Genomic DNA, 18,840 nt, shown 5'->3' with positions numbered 1-18,840 from the left:
GTTATTTTCTGGAAGGAGTCTCCAGTGTCAGAGGTTTTCTGCTCAAAATGAAATTCTTTGGAAATTATAAGCTATACAAGATTAGTTGGAAAAATCGATTTAGGGATGTATTGCGATTTGTATGTCTTTTCTAAGTTGACGTCAAAATTGCTATTTTTAAAAAATATTTATGTAGGTTTACATTTGGGGCAATGATAGGTTTTCAGTGATAGGTTTTCTTGCCGGCCAAGCGGAAGGCCCAGGGATAAAAATGGGAGGGTTGCGTCAGGAAGGGCATCCGGCGTAAAACCTGTGCCAAGTTCGGTGCGCAGGTCAGATGGTCCGCCGTGGCGACCTCTTGACAGGAGCAGCCGAAAGACTAACAACATGTACTGTGTGTTTGCATTTGAATTGGTAAATGTTGGAGTTCCTCTATAATCCTGCAAGTGGTGCTCTAAACTATTTATACTATAGCATCCTTTTTTAAATTTAATTTATTCTCTCCATTTATGTTTTATACCTGGACCGGGTGCTAATACATCACAGTGGATGCGCACGCGCTCACACACACAAAACAGACAATTTGGGAACACCAATTGAGTTAATCTTTAGAGTGTAGGAGGAAACCGGATCACCCTGAGGAAACCCACCAAGCCACAGGGAAAACATGCAAACTCCACATGCGCAAACCCCGAGGCGAAAATCGAACCCGCGATCCTGGAGTGGCACAATACTAACCACTACAGCACCGTGCCACCTGCCTATGCGTTGCGGCAAATTGTTTGCGTTTGTTTAGAATTATACCAATATCTGAAAAAAGTTTACTGTCCAATCAGCATATTTATAAAATCGTGATGCAGTCGACCACTGAAATTTGCAAGGTTACCTTTCTAGGGCACCGGCGAATTTGGAAAAACAAGGATTTTAGATGTGGTTTGAATGCCTATAAATCTTATAGCTTAATACATTACCCTTAATAATAATAAAAAAAAATTAAAGGTAAACTTGTGTACTGTACAGTACTGTACTGCTGGATCCTGCAGTGCTAGAATGAAAAATACAGATGTTACCCCTATGTTACCGTACCTGAATTTCAACTGTAATTCATGCATTTTCTTTGCTATGTGCTGTGGTTTTCTTTGGTATAAGTACTACATATGTAAATACAGTAATAATTTACACCCCCCCCCCAGCTGCTTTTTGTCTCTACGGTTGCTTTGTGTTCTTTAAAAATTATACAGTATTATATCTTTAATGGAAATTTAGCTAAATTTACTTTAATATTTGTTACAAAATGAGTAAATTACATTGTTCTTAATAGTTTAGCGTTAAAACGCACGTAATACAAACCGAATCAGCACCTGTGCATTCTGATATCGTACAAGTCTGGTTTTTCATTCCCCTTATCATTCCCCTTTATTATTTGTTTATTATATGATTCATCCATCCCATGCAGGAAAGACTAAAAGGCCTTTTTAATTTTTTTTTATATAAACACCTGACCTTCATGCCCAGAATGTCTCATTGCAGATTTAATCTCTAATTTTCCTGTTATAATAAAAGTTCCACTTCTCTGGAAAGGATTTCTGCTAGATTTTTTTTTGGAGCGTGCCTGTTGTATTTTTATTTATTTATTTCCCCGTCCCCAAGCTACAGGTAATTACTAAGGTCACACACTGGTTTTAGGTAAACAGGCTCAAGTTCTGGGTCATCCCTAAGGTGTAGAGTGGGGTCCATTTGTGCACAGAGTCTAAATCCAGCACCATGCGCAGGCATTCTGTACAACGTTGTGCTTCTAAATTTGTGTGTGGTGGGGGTTAAGGCTAAATGAGCCTTGCTAAAATGCGAATTGTGACCCCCCCCCCATAAATTTTTTTTATTAAAATCATGGTTCTTATCCACATTCTCAGGACAGTCAGAAATGCGATGACAGCATTGGGTTATCGATTGCACGAAGGATAGAGTGGAGATAGTTTATGCGCATGTGAGTGAGACCTGAATGGACAAAAATAAAATCTGTGCACAAGATTGTCACAAAAGTTTCGGGACACTGCTTCTGGTCCACCAAGTAAACTATGACTGGTTTGTTTAGCTCTGCCTCCTCCTCACACGTCACCCGAGTGCCATTGGTGAATTAAGTGTTTTGTGTTTTTACACTGTGTGAGTGTGACGAGATTGGTCCAAGTAGCAATTTAGAGAGGGTGTGACGATCGGGGGTGCACTTTCATCTCTGCAGTACGATGAGTATTGAAGACATAATAATGATGCAGCTCATCAGGAAAGCTCAGTCTCGCTCTCCTGAAGACTTTATTGTGACTCAGTGTGTTATAAAGCATAAACACTGGAAAACTGTTGGAAATAACATCGTATTAGTACGAGCAAGTTAATCAACAGTGCCATGGTATAAACGCTTGTATTAGAAATGATGTATGTACTAATGACTTGCTCTCTCTCACTCTCTCTCTGTGCTTATAAGAGTGATCGGTGCCGTGACCCGCCGTTGTGTATTCTGCGCAAAACCCAACTTAACAAGCGAAAAAAAAAAAGCATGTGGAGAGGTGATGATTTCAGCGGCGACCCCCGTGACGTCTAAACGGCTAATCATCTAGGCCTCACGTTCCTCCAGTCGAGATTAAAGCGGCGTATTATCGCGGCCCGCGCCTGTGCGCCACATGTGCTCGACAAATGTTATTCCTTCCAAAATGGATGTGTTGCTGCCTTCAAATTAAAGTGACAGTAATGTAAGCAGGGATGAAATATCGATGAAGGCATGTAACACGCGGGTTCGGTTCTGCAGAAGGGGGCCCTTTTGCTTTCTGAGTGATGGCGTGCCTTTGGGGCATTTTTTTTCTTTCTTTTTTTTTTCTTTTCACTCTTTATTCCCCCTTTTTCCAAGTGGCAAGTAAATATTCTTGGCCCGGGTTTTTAGGCGTCAAGCCACGGTGTCTCTGATTGTAGGGTGTGTGAACCGTGCACAACCTTTACTACTCGCCCACGAGAGCACGGACTGAAAAATCACAGGCTTTTCGAAGCCTGGTCATGTCGGTTTTTAAGCCACACTAAAGACACCAGCCGTTATATTTCCAATAATCCGTCAGCGTCTCTCTGGTCTCGTGTGTGTTTGAGGTGAGGAAAGCGTATGTATTTAAAGTGCGTTCCTCAGGCACTGCTGGCTGGAACTCTGTCTAATCTGAAACGGCGCTGGGAGATTTTTCCCATCGGAAAAGAAATCATTCATAAATAGTATTTTTTTTGCGCAGGTAACCAGCAACAACAAACTCTGCCTCTTCCTTACATCTTCATTTTTCTTTCTAAAGTTGCATTTAATAAAGTCATTTACTCTACATCTCTCTCTCTCTCTCTCTCTCTCTCTCTTTCTTGGTTTCCATCTTTTTTAATCTTTCCTTAATGTTTCCCTCTGCCTTTGTGCAACTCTCTTCTTTTTCTCAATGTGTTTATTTGTCTCTCTCTCTCTCTGTGTCTCTCTCTCTCTTTTTGTCTTTCTTAATTTCTCTGTTTGTCTCTCTATTCTTTTTTTCTTGACGTCTCTCTCTTTACCTCTGTTGAAATCTATTCTTTTTTGTCTCTCTTTCTCTTTTTCGCTCTCTGTCTTGCACTCTGTTCTCTTTTCTCAATGTTTCTTTCTATTCTTTCCTTTTTATTCCTGTGCACCCGCCTCTCAATTACTTGTCTGTGTTCTCTGTGTCTCTTTTCTCCTCCTTGTGTTTCTCTGTGCATCTCTTTCTTGAAGTCTCTTTCAATCTGTGTCTCTGTTTATTCTCCTTTTTTAACGTCTCTTTCTATTCTTCTTAGTCATTCTCTGTGCATTTATTTCTCTCTCGGTTCCTTGATGTCTTGTCTCCGTCTGTTTCTGTCTCTTGGTGAATCTCTGTCTTGCGCTTTACCTTTTTCTCTGCGTCTCTCCTCCTTTATTCCTCCCTACTTACCTGGGTCTCTTACCCTCCATCTCTCTCTCTCTTTTCTTAATGTTGGTGTTAATTTTTCTGTTCAAAGGTGTTTTTTTCCTTGTTGTTAATGAAATCCACAGCTTGATCAGTTACATATTCTCTATTAATATTGGCACAATTTCCCCGCATGCTTTACTGCAGCTGGATGAACACAGCACTAAGTGTCAGAGTGCATGTCTGTCTGTCTGTCTGTCTTTCTATACTTCTTAAGAGCAGCCCGTGTCGTGTCCTTAAATGGAAAAAAAGCGCATGCATCGGCATTTTCTTAAATTTGCTGGAAGCGACCAGCTCACACATCCGAGTCAAATTCACGGCAGTCCAACACGCAGAGCGAGCACGGCACCTAACCAGGAGCAAATGTGCCGCGAGCCGAGTCAAAGGCCCCGCGCCATGAGCCGTGATGTTTTACAGCTGTGTTCTGGGGGAACGCCGACGGCTCTTGATATCGCAGCGCCGAAACAGCTCGACACGCCAGATCCAGATTCCTTACTTTTCCTGCCATGGACATGTTCATTATCATATTCTGTTAGAGGTTTCTTTCTTTCTTTTTTTTCCCCTGAATTTTGGAAAGATATAATCTCATGCTGTGTGTGAGAGCTTTGTGAGGACAGTGTGTGTTTTTGTGGTTTCATAAAACACAGATTAATGAAGGTATTTTAAACATATGACAGTCGAACTCATCAAGAGAAACGTTCGAGCAAAAGATTGAAGACTTTGGTGTGGCAGGCTGTTACAAAGCGAAATTAAAACTGGAGACTCCTTCTTAACATTTCACTATTAGCACATTTTTTTAATTGAGCTTTTTTTGTTTTTTGTTTTTAAAAGGTAAACCGGTTTCTTTAACCGGTCTGATTTGAAATGATGCCATGTATTTTTTTTTTTATGTGGTAGATTCTGTGTGGGCGTGGCCGAGATAAGTGAGGAGTGCTGATGGTGATGATGAAGCCCAGAATAAGTGCTGATCGGATCCACAGCGCCGTGCCGATCACACACTCTGTGAGTCCACTTACAACACACACACACACATACAAGGGGCGGAGGAAAGCTTTTTAAAGAAATGGTTCAGCAAATTTAATATTTATTTTGGTGATTATTATTATTTTTTTTTTCAAGTCTGACTTGTGTTTCTTCTCCGTACATCTTTATGACCAGCAGCCATCTTGGACACTGCAGTAGAGCCAAACACTGAGGTTTAATCTAATTCTTTGATGCCTCAGTGAAGGCGATAACGCTGAAGTCCATCACGCCTTACTGTGTGAACTCCTGTAGAAATGGCTGAAACGTTTTACTACATTACTTTCTCGAGCGTTAGGTTTCCGCTCGACCAAATCATAAGACCGAGCTTCTGTCGCATCGTTGGTTCGTGCGTATGTAAATGTATTTCTGTACCTAAAAACGGAACAAAGCGAACCCTTTTTATCTAAAAGAATTCATCTCTTGTTTTGTCCTCGTGCAGTGAGCTTTCGTGCGGGACGAAATGAGATAAACACTGGATGATTGGAGTCTCAGCATGGCAGGACTGCAGCTGGTGACCCCTGCCTCCTCTCCCATGGGGCCTTTCTTCGGCCTGCCGTGGCAGCAGGAAGCTATCCACGACAACATATACACCCCAAGAAAATATCAGGCAAGACAGTGTATTTTTAGGACCAGGAATCGCATCCATAACTCACTGACCTGTTTTTTTTAAGCTGCTGATCATCTGTTTCCTGTTTCTTTCTTTTTTTTTTTTCTTCTACACTTCAGGTTGAACTTCTCGAAGCAGCTCTCGAACACAACACTATAGTCTGCTTAAACACAGGCTCAGGGAAGACGTTTATCGCAGTACTCCTTATTAAAGAGCTCTCCCACCAAATCCGACAGGAGGATGGGAGGAGGACCGTTTTCCTCGTCAATACAGGTATCACGGGAACCCGCCGTGTTGAAGGAACTGTAGGAACGTGTTGTTAATCAAGATATCATAATCTTAGACTTGGATGTTTTCCTTGCAGGTGGTGCTAACTAGCTGGTTTAACCCATTTTCGAAATGGGTTTTGTCGTGTAATCGATGTTCTGTTAGTTGTTTCGATTAAATGAATCGACAAGTTTTAGCTTAATAATCGTAAAATGTTTAGGGCTGCAACTAACGATTATTTTAACAATTGATTATTTGGGCGATTATGTTTTCGATTAATCGATTAATCGGATAAAACCTAACCACTTCTTTAATTTGATATTTTGCTTATAACTATTTTAAAAACGTAAATCAGGGTATTATTTATGTATAAAAAGAAACTTTTAAAAATGCAAAAGCCACATATAGAGTTTAATAATCTTTAATTTTGACATTTTAAACTTTAAATGAAATGTAGTATATAATATATACAGTATAAATATATACTATATATATATATATAGTTTAAAAAATACACTGATATATTCAGTTGTTAAGATATAAACAGCTGAAATAATGTAATTTTGTATAATAAAATGATGTATGCATAAGTAAAACCACAGTTAATTACAAGTTAACATTGTAGTGGACTAAAAAAAAACTTTAGAAATGCAAAAAGCTAATAGTCATAAATATACTGTTATTTGCGTTCGCTGAAAACCACAACAATCACTAAATGTAATATTCTACTGTTATTCGCACCGTGTAATTTAAGCTAATCTAAAGTAGCGCCATTTAACTAATCACTATTGATCATGAGGTGATTGCGCAATGTGATGCTAGCGAGTAGCACATGAACAGATCTAGCGCGACTGTCCCGAAGTTAGCAAACAGTTTAAACGAAAGCACTTAAACTATACAACTTTTACACGATAAAGATACTGTTTTTACCGACCCTGCTGACGTTTCGCCATCCGTAACAAAAACATGCTTTCTTTTTAAGTGCTCGTCCATGACATGCCATGAAAGCTCGATCTTACATAGCGTGCAGGTTACCGTCTTCTTAGAGGCGTTTAATGTGAACTGCTATCAAACTTTGGAGGACTCGGGGCGCGCGCTTTTTCCTGCAGACGCTCCTGTAACCTCCATTGCGCGAGCGGCTGTGTATCTGTGTGTATTTGTGCATCTTGTGGTCGCGCGCCTCAGTGACGTGAGCAGCCCAACTAATCGATAACGGCATTCGTTGACAACGAATTTCATTATCGATAATTATCGATTTTATTGATTAGTTGTTGCAGCCCTAAAAATGTTCTAAATTTACCATAAAATATACCAAGGCTTTTAAAAAAAATACAAACAGCTTCCATGTTCCACTCAGAATTGTCATTTTGCAAGATTATACTTTTCTTTAGTTTTAGTGTCGATTTCGTCAGTAAAAATAATGACGGAAAATATAATCATTGACGACCTTTTTTCCTGTGACTAAGACAAGATGATGATGAGAGGGCACGGGTATCAATGAACAGCGACAGTAACGAAATCAGCATGCAATATTGTTTGAGAAAAGATGAGACTAAAATATGGTTTAAAAAAATTTAAACTAATAAAACATCTGTCTTTATTTATAATTAGGGATGCACCGAAATTTTGCATTATCGGTTTCGGCCGAAACGTAAGAAAGCGCCGAAAATAAAAGCCGAAATTGTCGCCACGCCTCTCCCATCCTCTCGTCTCGTTCGCGCTGTCATTACGCATCAAACACGGAGTATGTCGGCGGTTTGGAAGCACTTCAAAGCTTCAGATGAGGACAGCAAAGTTGCAATATGCAACATTTTTTTAATACAAACAAAAAGAAAATTTTTGTTTTAAACATGTTTTTTAATGAAGCCATTTTCGGTTTCGGTATCGGTTTTCGGCCAAGTGCATCCAAAAATTTCGGTTTCGTTTTCGGCCCAGAATTTTCATTTCGGTGCATCCCTATTTATAATCCTATTCGATACGATGTTCATTCATTATGGCGCGAGCTGCTGCGTTTCCCAGGTGAGGGGATGTCACAAGCTCAGTCATCTTTAACTCTTCGTCATGACTTAGCAGTATTACTCTGGCGAAAGAGAAGAGTCAATATTTGGGCCCATTTGCTTCATAATGGACCGCAGATGTGTAGTAATATCAGAGGGAAACAGTGGGGCACAACATCGCTGGGAAAAATACCACAAACCTGAAGTGCATACCTCAAGGCATACCATAAAAATGACCCAGTTTTACAGCCTCTTTGTGGTAATTATGTTACCACATGTTAACATAACTATGTTGTGATGCATTTTATTTTATAGTTAAACCATTCTCAAACACATTAAGCTAATAGGTTTGCAAATAATTGTGACCCATAGGAGCTACAGTATCCCTACAACAGTGTGTAAATTATATAGGTTTCAAAACACAGTATTGTCCATACTGCTCCTATTGTTTTGTAGTTTAAAAAAATATGGACAGGCAGCCGTTGTGGTGATGGTTAAAAATAAATCTAATTGGCCGAAAACATCAGATGAAAAGATGCATTTTACGTGTTAAGATGATTATTTTGTTGAAAACCTTAAGAAATGATTTTGGCTAGACTAGATTGGCTGTAGGATTAATTAATAACAATCTTATTGCTAAAATGTTAAGCTTTCATTGACTAAAACTAGACTAAAATGGTCCAGACTTTTAGTCGACTAAAACTTGACTAAACAAAAATAGGATAAGATTGTGACAAATCAGACAGTAAACATTAAAGCTCTTAAATTGAATCGAATCGAAATAGCAACACCGCAAAATTGAATCAAATTAAATTTACAGTCTAGCTCTGATTCACGACTCTACTCCCCATGTACACTGACATATGCGCACTAGAGAACAGTTTTGGGTGTTTTCACATTAGGGCCTGGGATCATTTCCTAGTACACCTGACCCCAAAAGCCTGGTTTGTTTTGATCATTGAGAACACAAACGTTTCAGCCTCGGTAACCCGTGCCCAAGTCTTGAAGAGGTGGTCTCGGGCTTGCACGCTCGGGCCTGGATTAAATTGGAAATGTAAGAAATTATAAATCTTTTTAGATCACTGTTTAGACGCGACATCATCAATGCAGTATGTCACCTCTGAAATCTCCAATCTTCTATCTCTGACCTACAATGCCCCTGTGGGGCGGGGCAATCGTTTTTCGGCACGGTACCAATAACTCGTGCCTAATGTGAAAATGTCCTTTAAATGAGTATTTGGATGCTGTCCATGCTCTGTCATAAAATTAATTTCTGAATTTTTTTTTTCCCTTTCTCTTCTCTCTTTCTAGCTTCATCTGTGGTTCAGCAAGCCTCCACTGTGAGAACCCATTCGGATCTTCGGGTCGGGGAATACATAGAAAACTCTGCATCATGGACAGAGGACACCTGGAGCGAAGAGATAAAGGAAAATCAGGTGGGACGAGTTTGGGTCATTGTTATTCCTTTACCTAGTGTGATGTAGCTCCAGGCGATTTGACAAACAAAAAAATATAAGATAAATCTTACTGTTTGCTCTAGTTATGTACAAATTGAAGAAAAGCACTATTTCTAATTGTTTTTTTGGTGACAAATCATGAACTCATTTCATTTACAAGACTGCAGAAAGATAAAGTTCGTTAACAATCCAACCGAAGACGTCTGATGCGGAGACCACTCTGCGAGTGCTACGGTTATTTAATGAGGGTTTTTTTCTTTTTTTTTTTCTAAATTTAAGCTTAGCCAGCTCGACTTGACCTGAGGAAAAGTTTTCAGCCACTTTAAAACATTTAATGAGTTTCTTGAATCCGTAAGCGGACCTGATCCGTCCACCGTTTGTCACATTGTAATTTTTTTTTCACGCACACCATCATTTACATCTCTTGGTTCTATCGCAGGTGCTCGTTATGACGTGCAACATCTTCCTGCACGTGCTGAAGTACGGGGTCTTGCCACTATCACAGATCAACCTGGTCATTTTCGACGAGTGCCACCTCGCAATCACGGACCATCCCTACCGGGACATAATGAAGGTAAAATTGCGTGGTTTTAAGTTTCCCTGTCATACACAGAGAGAAATGAGTGAATGTGTAATAAGATCTTGTGCTGGAGAGATGGTTCGATAAGAATGAATTGGTTGTAGTTGATTGGCAGGAGTATAAAAGTGTATGAATTTTGAATGTAGTATTGAGTTTATGTATTATTATAATATGATAATGTCTTCACTTGACTGCTGATGAGTTTTCCACTGATTTTCTTTGCACACTTTTTTTTTTTTTTTTTTTTTTTTAGAAATGTGAGGACAGTCCAGGCTGCCCACGTATCCTAGGTTTGACTGCTTCCATTCTGAATGGCAAATGCGACCCGTCTGATCTGGAGGAGAAGATCCAGAACTTGGAGAAGATCCTCAAGAGCAACGCCGAAACCGCCACCGATCTCGTCGTCCTAGACAGGTGCGATTTTTCTCGCGTGGCTTTTTCCGTTCTATCATCCTGATGTACATTGATAATCTGGTAGATAGAACATGCATTTAAAGTTGTTTCAGTGTATAACAAATAAAAGCAGCCCTGTTTGATAAGTCTTTTGATGTCTTTGCCTTATTGTTGATCTCTCAGGTACGCGACCCAGCCCAGAGAGGTCGTGCTGGACTGCGGCCCTTACCAGGACAACAGTGGCCTGTCTGAGAGGCTCATAAATGAGCTGGACGACGCTCTTCTTTTCCTCAACGACTACAACTTATCTGCACATCGCGAGGACCGAGACCCCACCTACATCTCCAAACAGGTTCTCTTTCTCGTTTTAGATTATCCTACCCTCTCTTTTGCCTTTGATTGGTTGAATGACGTTATCAAAAATAATATTTTTGGCCAGATTGGTTCAAATTATCAGTAAAACATTGGATTGTGAGTGACTTGGTCTGGGAGTACTTCAACAACGGCCTCCGTAGAAAAAAAAAAGGTTAAAAAGGTCGTTGCCGTGTGGGAGATGAATCCGTTTAGCGACAACGCAACGTCACATTTCCGCGAAATCCTCAAAATTAGGCATAAGCAAGTGTGAGCATTAGAGACGTTTCTGTTAAAGTCACACAAAAAGAAAACAAATTTCAGTGAGCCAACAGATGGCAGTGATTCTTTTAATTCGCTTTAATATACGAGTGCTTTAGATGAAGAGCTCGCTTCCGGAAAGAATTATGCTCAAAAATTAAGATAAGGTAACAAAAAAAGTTTTATTGTATCTGTAATATTTATTAATGTTTCTACATTTTATGGTAATATTAAAACCCAACATTGTTTTTCCATTAATTTTCAGATTTTTGTAGTTTAAAACTTGTTTGCTCCAGACAGCATCTCTTGACTCCTGTTCTTTGGCATCTCTTGACTTCCTGTTCTCCTTTGCTCCTGTAGGTTTTAACCGACTGCAGGGCTGTTTTGACCGTCCTCGGGCCCTGGTGTGCAGACAAAGCAGCCGGCATCATGGTGCGCGAGCTGCAGAAGTACATCAAGCACGAGCAGGCGGAGCTGAACCGCAAGTTCCTGCTCTTTGCCGACACTATCCTGAGAAAACTGCACGCTCTCTGCGAGGAGCACTTCTCCCCGGCGTCACTCGACCTCAAGTTTGTTACTCCCAAAGTGATCAAGCTGCTGGAGATCCTGCACGAATACAAACCCTTCGAGAGGCAGCAGTTCGAGAGTGTCGAGTGGTACAACAACCGCAATCAGGACAACTACGTGTCATGGAGCGACTCCGAGGACGAAGACGAGGACGAGGAGGTCGAGGTGAAGGAAAAGCCAGAGGCCAACTTCCCCTCGCCATTCACCAACATTCTCTGCGGAATCATCTTCGTTGAAAGGCGTTACACGGCGGTCGTTTTAAATAGGTATGTGTTTGTATGATTTAAAAAAATAATAATAATAAAAAATATATTTTATATACACTTTTGACACGAATATATGATGTAAAGCATACCAATATGCTTATTTATATATACAGTTTACACATAAAGCATATTGGTATGCTTTACATCGTATATTTGTGTCAAAAGTGTATAAGACTCACTTTGTCAGACTTGAGAACAAATCCGACTTACGAGCATGCTACCCGAACTGAACTGTTCGTAAGTCTGGACAGACTGTACCATATTTTCTTTAATGGATTTTATTATGAAACACAGGCTCATAAAAGAGGCAGGGAAACAGGATCTAGAGCTGGCCTACATTAGCAGCAACTTCATTACTGGCCACAGCATCGGCAAGAACCAGCCGCGCAACAAGCAGATGGAAGTGGAATTCAGAAAACAAGAGGAAGTGAGTGAGCCTTAAACCTCGTATTACTTTGATTTCTTTGCTTAGTCAGCCGAACTTAGGGATCTCCTCCTGCTTTCATTTAGGTCTTGAGGAAATTTCGGGCACACGAGACCAACTTGCTAATCGCCACCAGCATCGTAGAGGAAGGCGTGGACATCCCAAAGTGCAACCTGGTGGTCCGGTTCGACTTGCCCACGGAGTATCGGTCTTACGTGCAATCCAAAGGCCGGGCGCGAGCTCCTGTCTCCAATTACATCATGTTGGCCGACAGCGAGCGCACCAAAGCGTTCGAAGAGGACCTCAAAACCTACAAGGCCATCGAGAAGGTCAGCAGTTTAGACAAGATGCATTACTTTGTGTGTTTTAAAAAGATTTTAGTGATTGATGTATTTTTGTTTGGTCTTCAGATTCTCAGGAACAAGTGTTCCAAGTCGGCCGAGTGTAACGAGTACGAGGTGGAGTCCATAATGGACGATGACAATATTCTCCCTCCGTACTCGTTGCGTTCTGATGACGGAGGCCCAAGAGTCACCATCAACACAGCGATCGGCCACGTCAACCGGTCAGTACGGCGGAAACGTTCCCACCCGGGATGTTGATCCTAAAGTGCCTACACCATACACAAAATCTACAGAACTAAATTATAACGCATACATTTGAACGCACTTGGATAAAAGTTTTTTTTTTTTTTTTGGTGCAGATACTGTGCAAGGCTTCCTAGTGACCCTTTCACACACCTGGCACCCAAGTGTAAGACTGCAGAGGTGAAAACGGGTGTGTACCAGTCCACACTCTTTCTACCGATAAACTCACCCCTCAGAGAGCCTATTACTGTAAGTATTGGTTGTTTTTAATTATTTGTCAACTATTATTTAATGTAGAATTATAATGAGTCATTTTTATTTAGCTCTGTTTTTTTTTATTAATTTTTTTTATACATGTTGCGAACAATGAACTCATGTTCATTGGGTTTTTCTCTTCTTGTTTTTATGTTCAAGAAATAGCTGGGATATTTTGGTAAAATGTCACGTACCACCTGGGTGAAAGGTTAAATGATTCATATGTGGTCATTAGTTTTGAGCTGCAGTGGTGGCTGTGAGAACCGGCTCCAAATTTTAAATATAGTTGCGAGTAGCGATGAGCGGACCCAAGCACCCTGCGCCATTGCCACCCGAGCACGCCAGAAAGACAATAGGCACAGTAAGCACATGCATTTAGAGGGAACATAGCAATATAATTAAGTCATAATTTTAGAATAGGGTTAATTTTATGTCTAGACCTCCAAAAAGCCGCAAATGCTGGAAAAAAGCATCACTCTATGATGTAGCTCAATATAATGTCGCACATACACAGTTATTAACCCTGTTTCGGCACATCAAAGATGTTGATGTCATAGTGTTTGAAGCCCGTCACACACTAGGACGACATAAGGCTGATGTTACAGTGCTTGGGCCCTAAAAATATTTGACGCTGCAGTTTATTTGATTTTAAATAGCAATATCAGCTAAATGAAACTCCGAGTGCTCATGATTTATCTGTTTTGTTGTAGGGACCCCCGATGCCCTGCGCGAGGCTTGCAGAGAAAGCTGTTGCACTTATGTGTTGCGAGAAACTTCACAAAATAGGTACGCACATATTTCTACCATCTTTCTTCAGCTGGTGAGTTAGAGGCTTTGTTTGCTGATCCTCTGTCTCTCTCTCTCTGTCTGGCTTCAGGCGAGCTGGATGATCACTTAATGCCGGTGGGGAAGGAGACGGTGAAATATGAAGAGGAGCTGGACTTGCATGATGAAGAGGAAACCAGTGTTCCAGGCAGGCCGGGCTCCACTAAGAGAAGGCAGTGCTACCCCAAAGCCGTGAGTAGACAAAAAAAACGTGAAATTGATGTTAAAAATTTTCTCTTCTTCTAGATGATTTTTTTTCTTTTTTTTTTTTTTTTTAGTTTTCTAAAACCCATGATCCAAGTGCCTGCTTTATGTTACCTTTTCGAATTTGGGCTTAGAAAGGATGTCTTTAAAGCCCAGAAATGCGTTTAAGTATTTAGTTTTGTGTGTTTAGATCCCAGAATGCCTGCGAGGCAGTTACCCTGTGCCAGAGCAGTCTTACTACCTATACGTGATCGGCATGGTTCTCACAACTCCTCTTCCCGATGAGCTCAACTTCCGCCGGAGAAAGCTGTACCCTCCTGAGGACACCACCAGATGCTTCGGCATCCTCACAGCAAAACCAATACCTCGCGTATGTCCACTTTTTTTTTTTTGTTTCCTCAAAATAACTGGTCATCTTGAGTTTCGAAGTTTAGAGATGTAAATAAAATGAAATGCCCAGGATCGTTGCTATAGTGGTGCAGTTCCAGTAAAACACTCAAGGTTTAAGGTTTTTTGTTTAACAACACCATATGTGCAGACATACAAAGAAATTGAAATATCGTTTCTCTTCTCTCTCATCATGTGTTTACATCATCAATGCCATATGGAAAGTTTGTGTAAAAAAATAATAGTAATAAAGCAGTCCATGCAATATAAAACAGGTAATATTTATATATTAGTATATATTAGTATTTGTAATAGTATTTATTATGCTTGTAATAAATACATAAACCATGTAAATATATTATATATAAGCATCTGAATGAATGTAAACAGTGAATTTTGTTAATATGCAAATATATATCCAAAGGTCCATTGTTCGTAAGGTGCAAACATACTGTAGCTCCAAATGTATGTAAACGCACAGTAGAGTGTAATACACTCGTACAGATGTTAAACCCCAAGTCAACTTATTTTTTGTGAAGTGATTGTCTAGCTTCTCTCATTCCACAGATTAACACTTTCTAACTTTTTATTAATTTCCCGTACACTCCAGATACCACATTTCCCTGTGTATACCCGCTCCGGTGAAGTGACCATCTCCATAGAACTGCTGAAGTCTGGCTTCACACTGAGCTCATCCCAGCTGGAGCTCATCACTCGCCTGCACCAGTACATCTTCTCTCACATCCTCCGCCTGGAGAAACCTGCACTCGAGTTCAGGCCCACCGAGGCCGACTCAGCCTATTGCGTTCTACCTCTCAACGTGGGTGAGTGCACTTCCTCTCCACACCATTAAAAAAAAAATAATAATAATTGCCTTTTTTTCCCCCTCTTTTTTTTAACGTTAGGAATGTGAACTTGGGAGTAAGGGAGGATTTGATAAGTGGTTATTAATCCAGGATTTTTTTTTCTTACTTCTTCTTTGTCTGAATTAAAACCCTTTTTTCCAGTTGGGGATTCCAGCGCTTTGGATATGGACTTCAAGTTCATGGAGGATATTGAGAAATCCGAAGCTCGAATTGGCATTCCGAATACCCAGTACACGAAGCAGAACCCATTTACTTTCAGACTGGAGGATTACCAGGACGCTGTCATCATTCCAAGGTAGACAAAAAGATGATGAAACGTAATACACTTTTGTGGGAAAAGAAAACACTAAAAACACCAGTAGGCGGTTTATTCATTTATTTATTTAAATTAGATATGCTAGACAAAGGGCACACCTCTTTTTCTGAGAGTAGCCGACACACTGGCCATACCTATTGCACTGACGCATGTTGAACAAACCACGCCTCCTTTTCTGAGACTGATGGGGCCAAACCTCCTTAATTGTTAGGAAAAAATAAATCGGTTTAGCCGTATCGTACTTGTTAAAACTGAATCTTTTAATTGCTTTTAATATTATATTATATTGGATGGTGTCCAATGACGCGCTCGCATTCATGGGTCCGGCTTTAGGCTATTGAGAACACAGACACAAAGGAGGCTGATACAGAGAAAGAAAATGGATCTTTAACCTCTCTAATTAGGCTTGCTTTTGCTTTACACGTGCGCTGTACACACGCAAACAGATACAAAATAAAATTGTTGTCACAGTGTCATAGTAAACAGTACATGCATGCACAGATGTTGATTATACCAGTGAAAGACCAAGCAGGGGGGCGATTACCCACAATTCTGCAGCACAAGAGAAAGAAAAACCGTTGAGTTAGTTGTGATCACGATGCGTGATGCATGCTACTCGGTACTCATAAACCAAGACTTGTTTGTTTAAGTCAAAATTTATTAAAAATCTTTGCTCGTCTTGAGGAACGCTCGCAAACCACGTTACTTGCAATCTAAGGTTTCACTGTATATATATTTTCTACCCCCTAAAAAAAAATTTCTTTCTTAGGTATCGTAATTTCGACCAGCCGCATCGTTTCTACGTAGCTGACGTATACACGGACCTCACACCGCTCAGTAAATTCCCCTCCCCAGAATACGAGACGTTTGCCGAGTACTACAAAACCAAGTACAACCTGGACCTGTCCAACGTCAACCAGCCACTTTTAGACGTGGACCACACATCGTCCAGGTGAGACATCACACCCAGGGGAAGATTTATTTTTCTTTTATCGTTGTGGAACCCTTTTAAAGAGGGTTTGTGCTGCTCTTTGTGTTTCTCAGGCTGAACCTTTTAACCCCTCGGCACCTAAATCAAAAAGGCAAAGCGCTTCCTCTGAGCAGTGCCGAGAAGAGGAAGGCCAAGTGGGAGAGTCTGCAAAACAAACAGGTATTAATTCGAACATGGTTGGAGCTGCTTGTTTATACATGTCAGTACTGTTAATGAGTAACACACACTTTACCTGTTAACTTTTTTTTTTTTTTTTTTTTAGATTTTAGTTCCTGAACTATGTGCCATTCACCCAATTCCTGCTTCTCTGTGGAGAAAAGCCGTGTGCCTTCCCAGCATCCTTTACAGGCTGCACTGCCTCCTGACAGCCGAGGAACTTCGGGCTCAGACGGCCATCGACGCCGGAGTCGGGGCTCAGAGTCTGCCGCCTGGATTCAGGTCAGTCCGACGTCTGTCGAGATCAGAACCACTCTGGTATTACCAACATGAGTTGATAATCCACTTCCACTCTTCTTTGCACTAGAATCAATTGTGTGTAAAAGTTTTCGCAAGCAGCTACAAACTCACTTAGAATATTTGCAGATTTTTTTATGTTCAAAGAAATGGTTGAGGTTCTCACTACTGTCATGTGTAAGTGCGGGAGAGAATTCGTTCCAGTCCTGTGTCTGGTTAAATTAAAGCACGCATCATTGGTAATGATGGGAAAACTACGAGGAGTGTTCAAGTCAAACTGGGACTTGTGATGAAACTTCTGGTGAATGAATGTGTCAAAGTGGGTTTGTGAATCCGCCTGTGAATGACGATCCCGGCCGAGGAGGTTCGAAGCCCACTGCAGTCATTCCTGTGTATATTCGGCAAGTGGACCACCTGATCCTAAAATAATTTTTTAATCAATAAATTAAAAAATAACTAAATCGATAACTTGTTGCCAACTTGCAGAAGACGCATCTGTCTGTGAGAACTAATGATGAGACGTTCAGACCATTTTATCGACTCGGATCTTCGTTCATTTTTAATCAGCAAAATTAATAAATCCTTTTTTTTTTTTTTTTTTTAGTCATTTCGTTCATTTTAGCAAAATGTACTTAAAATGTTACTTGTTACTTCCCTAACATCTGCTATTAACACAAACGTTAATCACAAAACAACGAGACAAAATTATAATGTTATAAGTAAAAGAAAAGATTAATTCATTATGTAGAAATAATAATAAAGCTTATGGGACTCTCTACTAATGTTATTTATTTCTTTTTTCTATTTAACCTGTGAATTTAATATATTTTCTAATATCAACGATGTGATTAATCTGGTGTAGATATAAGCTGAAGGTGGGATGAGTAAATTGATTATGAATAATTTCGCTCGTGTTTCTCAGGTATTCCAACTTAGACTTTGGATGGAAGAAATCCATCGACAGCAAGTCGTTTATTTCCTGTCCCAGCACCTGCACAGAAGATGAGGACGATGACGAAGACGAGGACGATGGTGATGAAGATCACTGTAAGCCCGCTGATCACACTGCCCAGGAGGACCTCGGCTCACCCAGACAGGGCACCGTCTCGCAGGAGAACTGCAATGCACCAGATATAAAGCTAGAGACGTGCGCACACCGAGCCCAGCTCTCTGAAGAACCCAGGAGCGCGTATGAACGCTCCAGGAACCTCAGCAACGTTTGCCTAAACTGCCAGCCAGCGAGTGACGTATCGACACAAACCACTACCTCAGTTCCGAGCGGCGAGCCCCAGGACGGCCATGAATGTAACCTAGACGAGAAATCAGATTTTCACGATGGACGTGTGAAGCAACCTACCTCAGAGCGTTGGCTCGCCTGTGGAACGCCAACCAGCACCGAAGCACCTTCAACAGCACCACCACCGCCGTCGTCGTCATCATCGCCGCCGTCTTCAGCACCCGAGACCGTAGCTCTACCCGGGGACTGTGTGAAAGCTCTCGGCCCGAACCCAGGTCTCATCCTGCAGGCCCTAACCCTCTCCAACGCCAGTGACGGGTTTAATCTAGAGCGTTTGGAGATGCTGGGCGACTCCTTCCTTAAACACGCCATCACCACCTACCTGTTCTGCACTTATCCCGACGCCCACGAGGGGCGGCTTTCCTACATGAGGAGCAAGAAGGTAGGATCCTGGTCATGATCGTTTGACGTCCAAGTGGTTTAATCGGCTCAGCTTTGTATAATTTCTTTATTATTTATTAATTTATTTATTTAGTTATTTTTAAACAGTTTAATGTTAAATGGGAAACCTGATTTTTGATTCAA

At 40.8% G+C, this 18,840-nt stretch overlaps 1 protein-coding gene across 1 annotated transcript in view; it reads left to right on the top strand.

Annotated features, from left to right (window-relative positions):
* dicer1 (dicer 1, ribonuclease type III) overlaps positions 1-18,840 on the top strand; it is a 31,632-nt gene that overhangs the window by 927 nt on the left and 11,865 nt on the right. Inside the window, exons 2-22 of the mRNA XM_053509939.1 lie at positions 4,839-4,943; positions 5,404-5,571; positions 5,691-5,844; positions 9,147-9,271; positions 9,732-9,866; positions 10,126-10,286; positions 10,449-10,617; positions 11,238-11,710; positions 12,005-12,137; positions 12,221-12,463; positions 12,545-12,699; positions 12,838-12,970; positions 13,687-13,762; positions 13,854-13,993; positions 14,196-14,375; positions 15,003-15,216; positions 15,400-15,553; positions 16,344-16,526; positions 16,619-16,724; positions 16,828-17,003; positions 17,941-18,697. Of these exons, the coding sequence (XP_053365914.1) occupies positions 5,458-5,571; positions 5,691-5,844; positions 9,147-9,271; positions 9,732-9,866; positions 10,126-10,286; positions 10,449-10,617; positions 11,238-11,710; positions 12,005-12,137; positions 12,221-12,463; positions 12,545-12,699; positions 12,838-12,970; positions 13,687-13,762; positions 13,854-13,993; positions 14,196-14,375; positions 15,003-15,216; positions 15,400-15,553; positions 16,344-16,526; positions 16,619-16,724; positions 16,828-17,003; positions 17,941-18,697 (3,981 nt within the window). The 5' untranslated portion in view covers positions 4,839-4,943; positions 5,404-5,457. The remainder of the gene's footprint in view (positions 1-4,838; positions 4,944-5,403; positions 5,572-5,690; positions 5,845-9,146; positions 9,272-9,731; positions 9,867-10,125; positions 10,287-10,448; positions 10,618-11,237; positions 11,711-12,004; positions 12,138-12,220; positions 12,464-12,544; positions 12,700-12,837; positions 12,971-13,686; positions 13,763-13,853; positions 13,994-14,195; positions 14,376-15,002; positions 15,217-15,399; positions 15,554-16,343; positions 16,527-16,618; positions 16,725-16,827; positions 17,004-17,940; positions 18,698-18,840) is intronic.

The sequence above is a fragment of the Clarias gariepinus genome, chromosome 13, assembly GCF_024256425.1.
Source record: "Clarias gariepinus isolate MV-2021 ecotype Netherlands chromosome 13, CGAR_prim_01v2, whole genome shotgun sequence".
Lineage (NCBI taxonomy): Eukaryota > Metazoa > Chordata > Actinopteri > Siluriformes > Clariidae > Clarias > Clarias gariepinus.
Note: the sequence above shows the minus strand (reverse complement) of the source record. Positions and strands in the feature narration are given on the sequence as shown.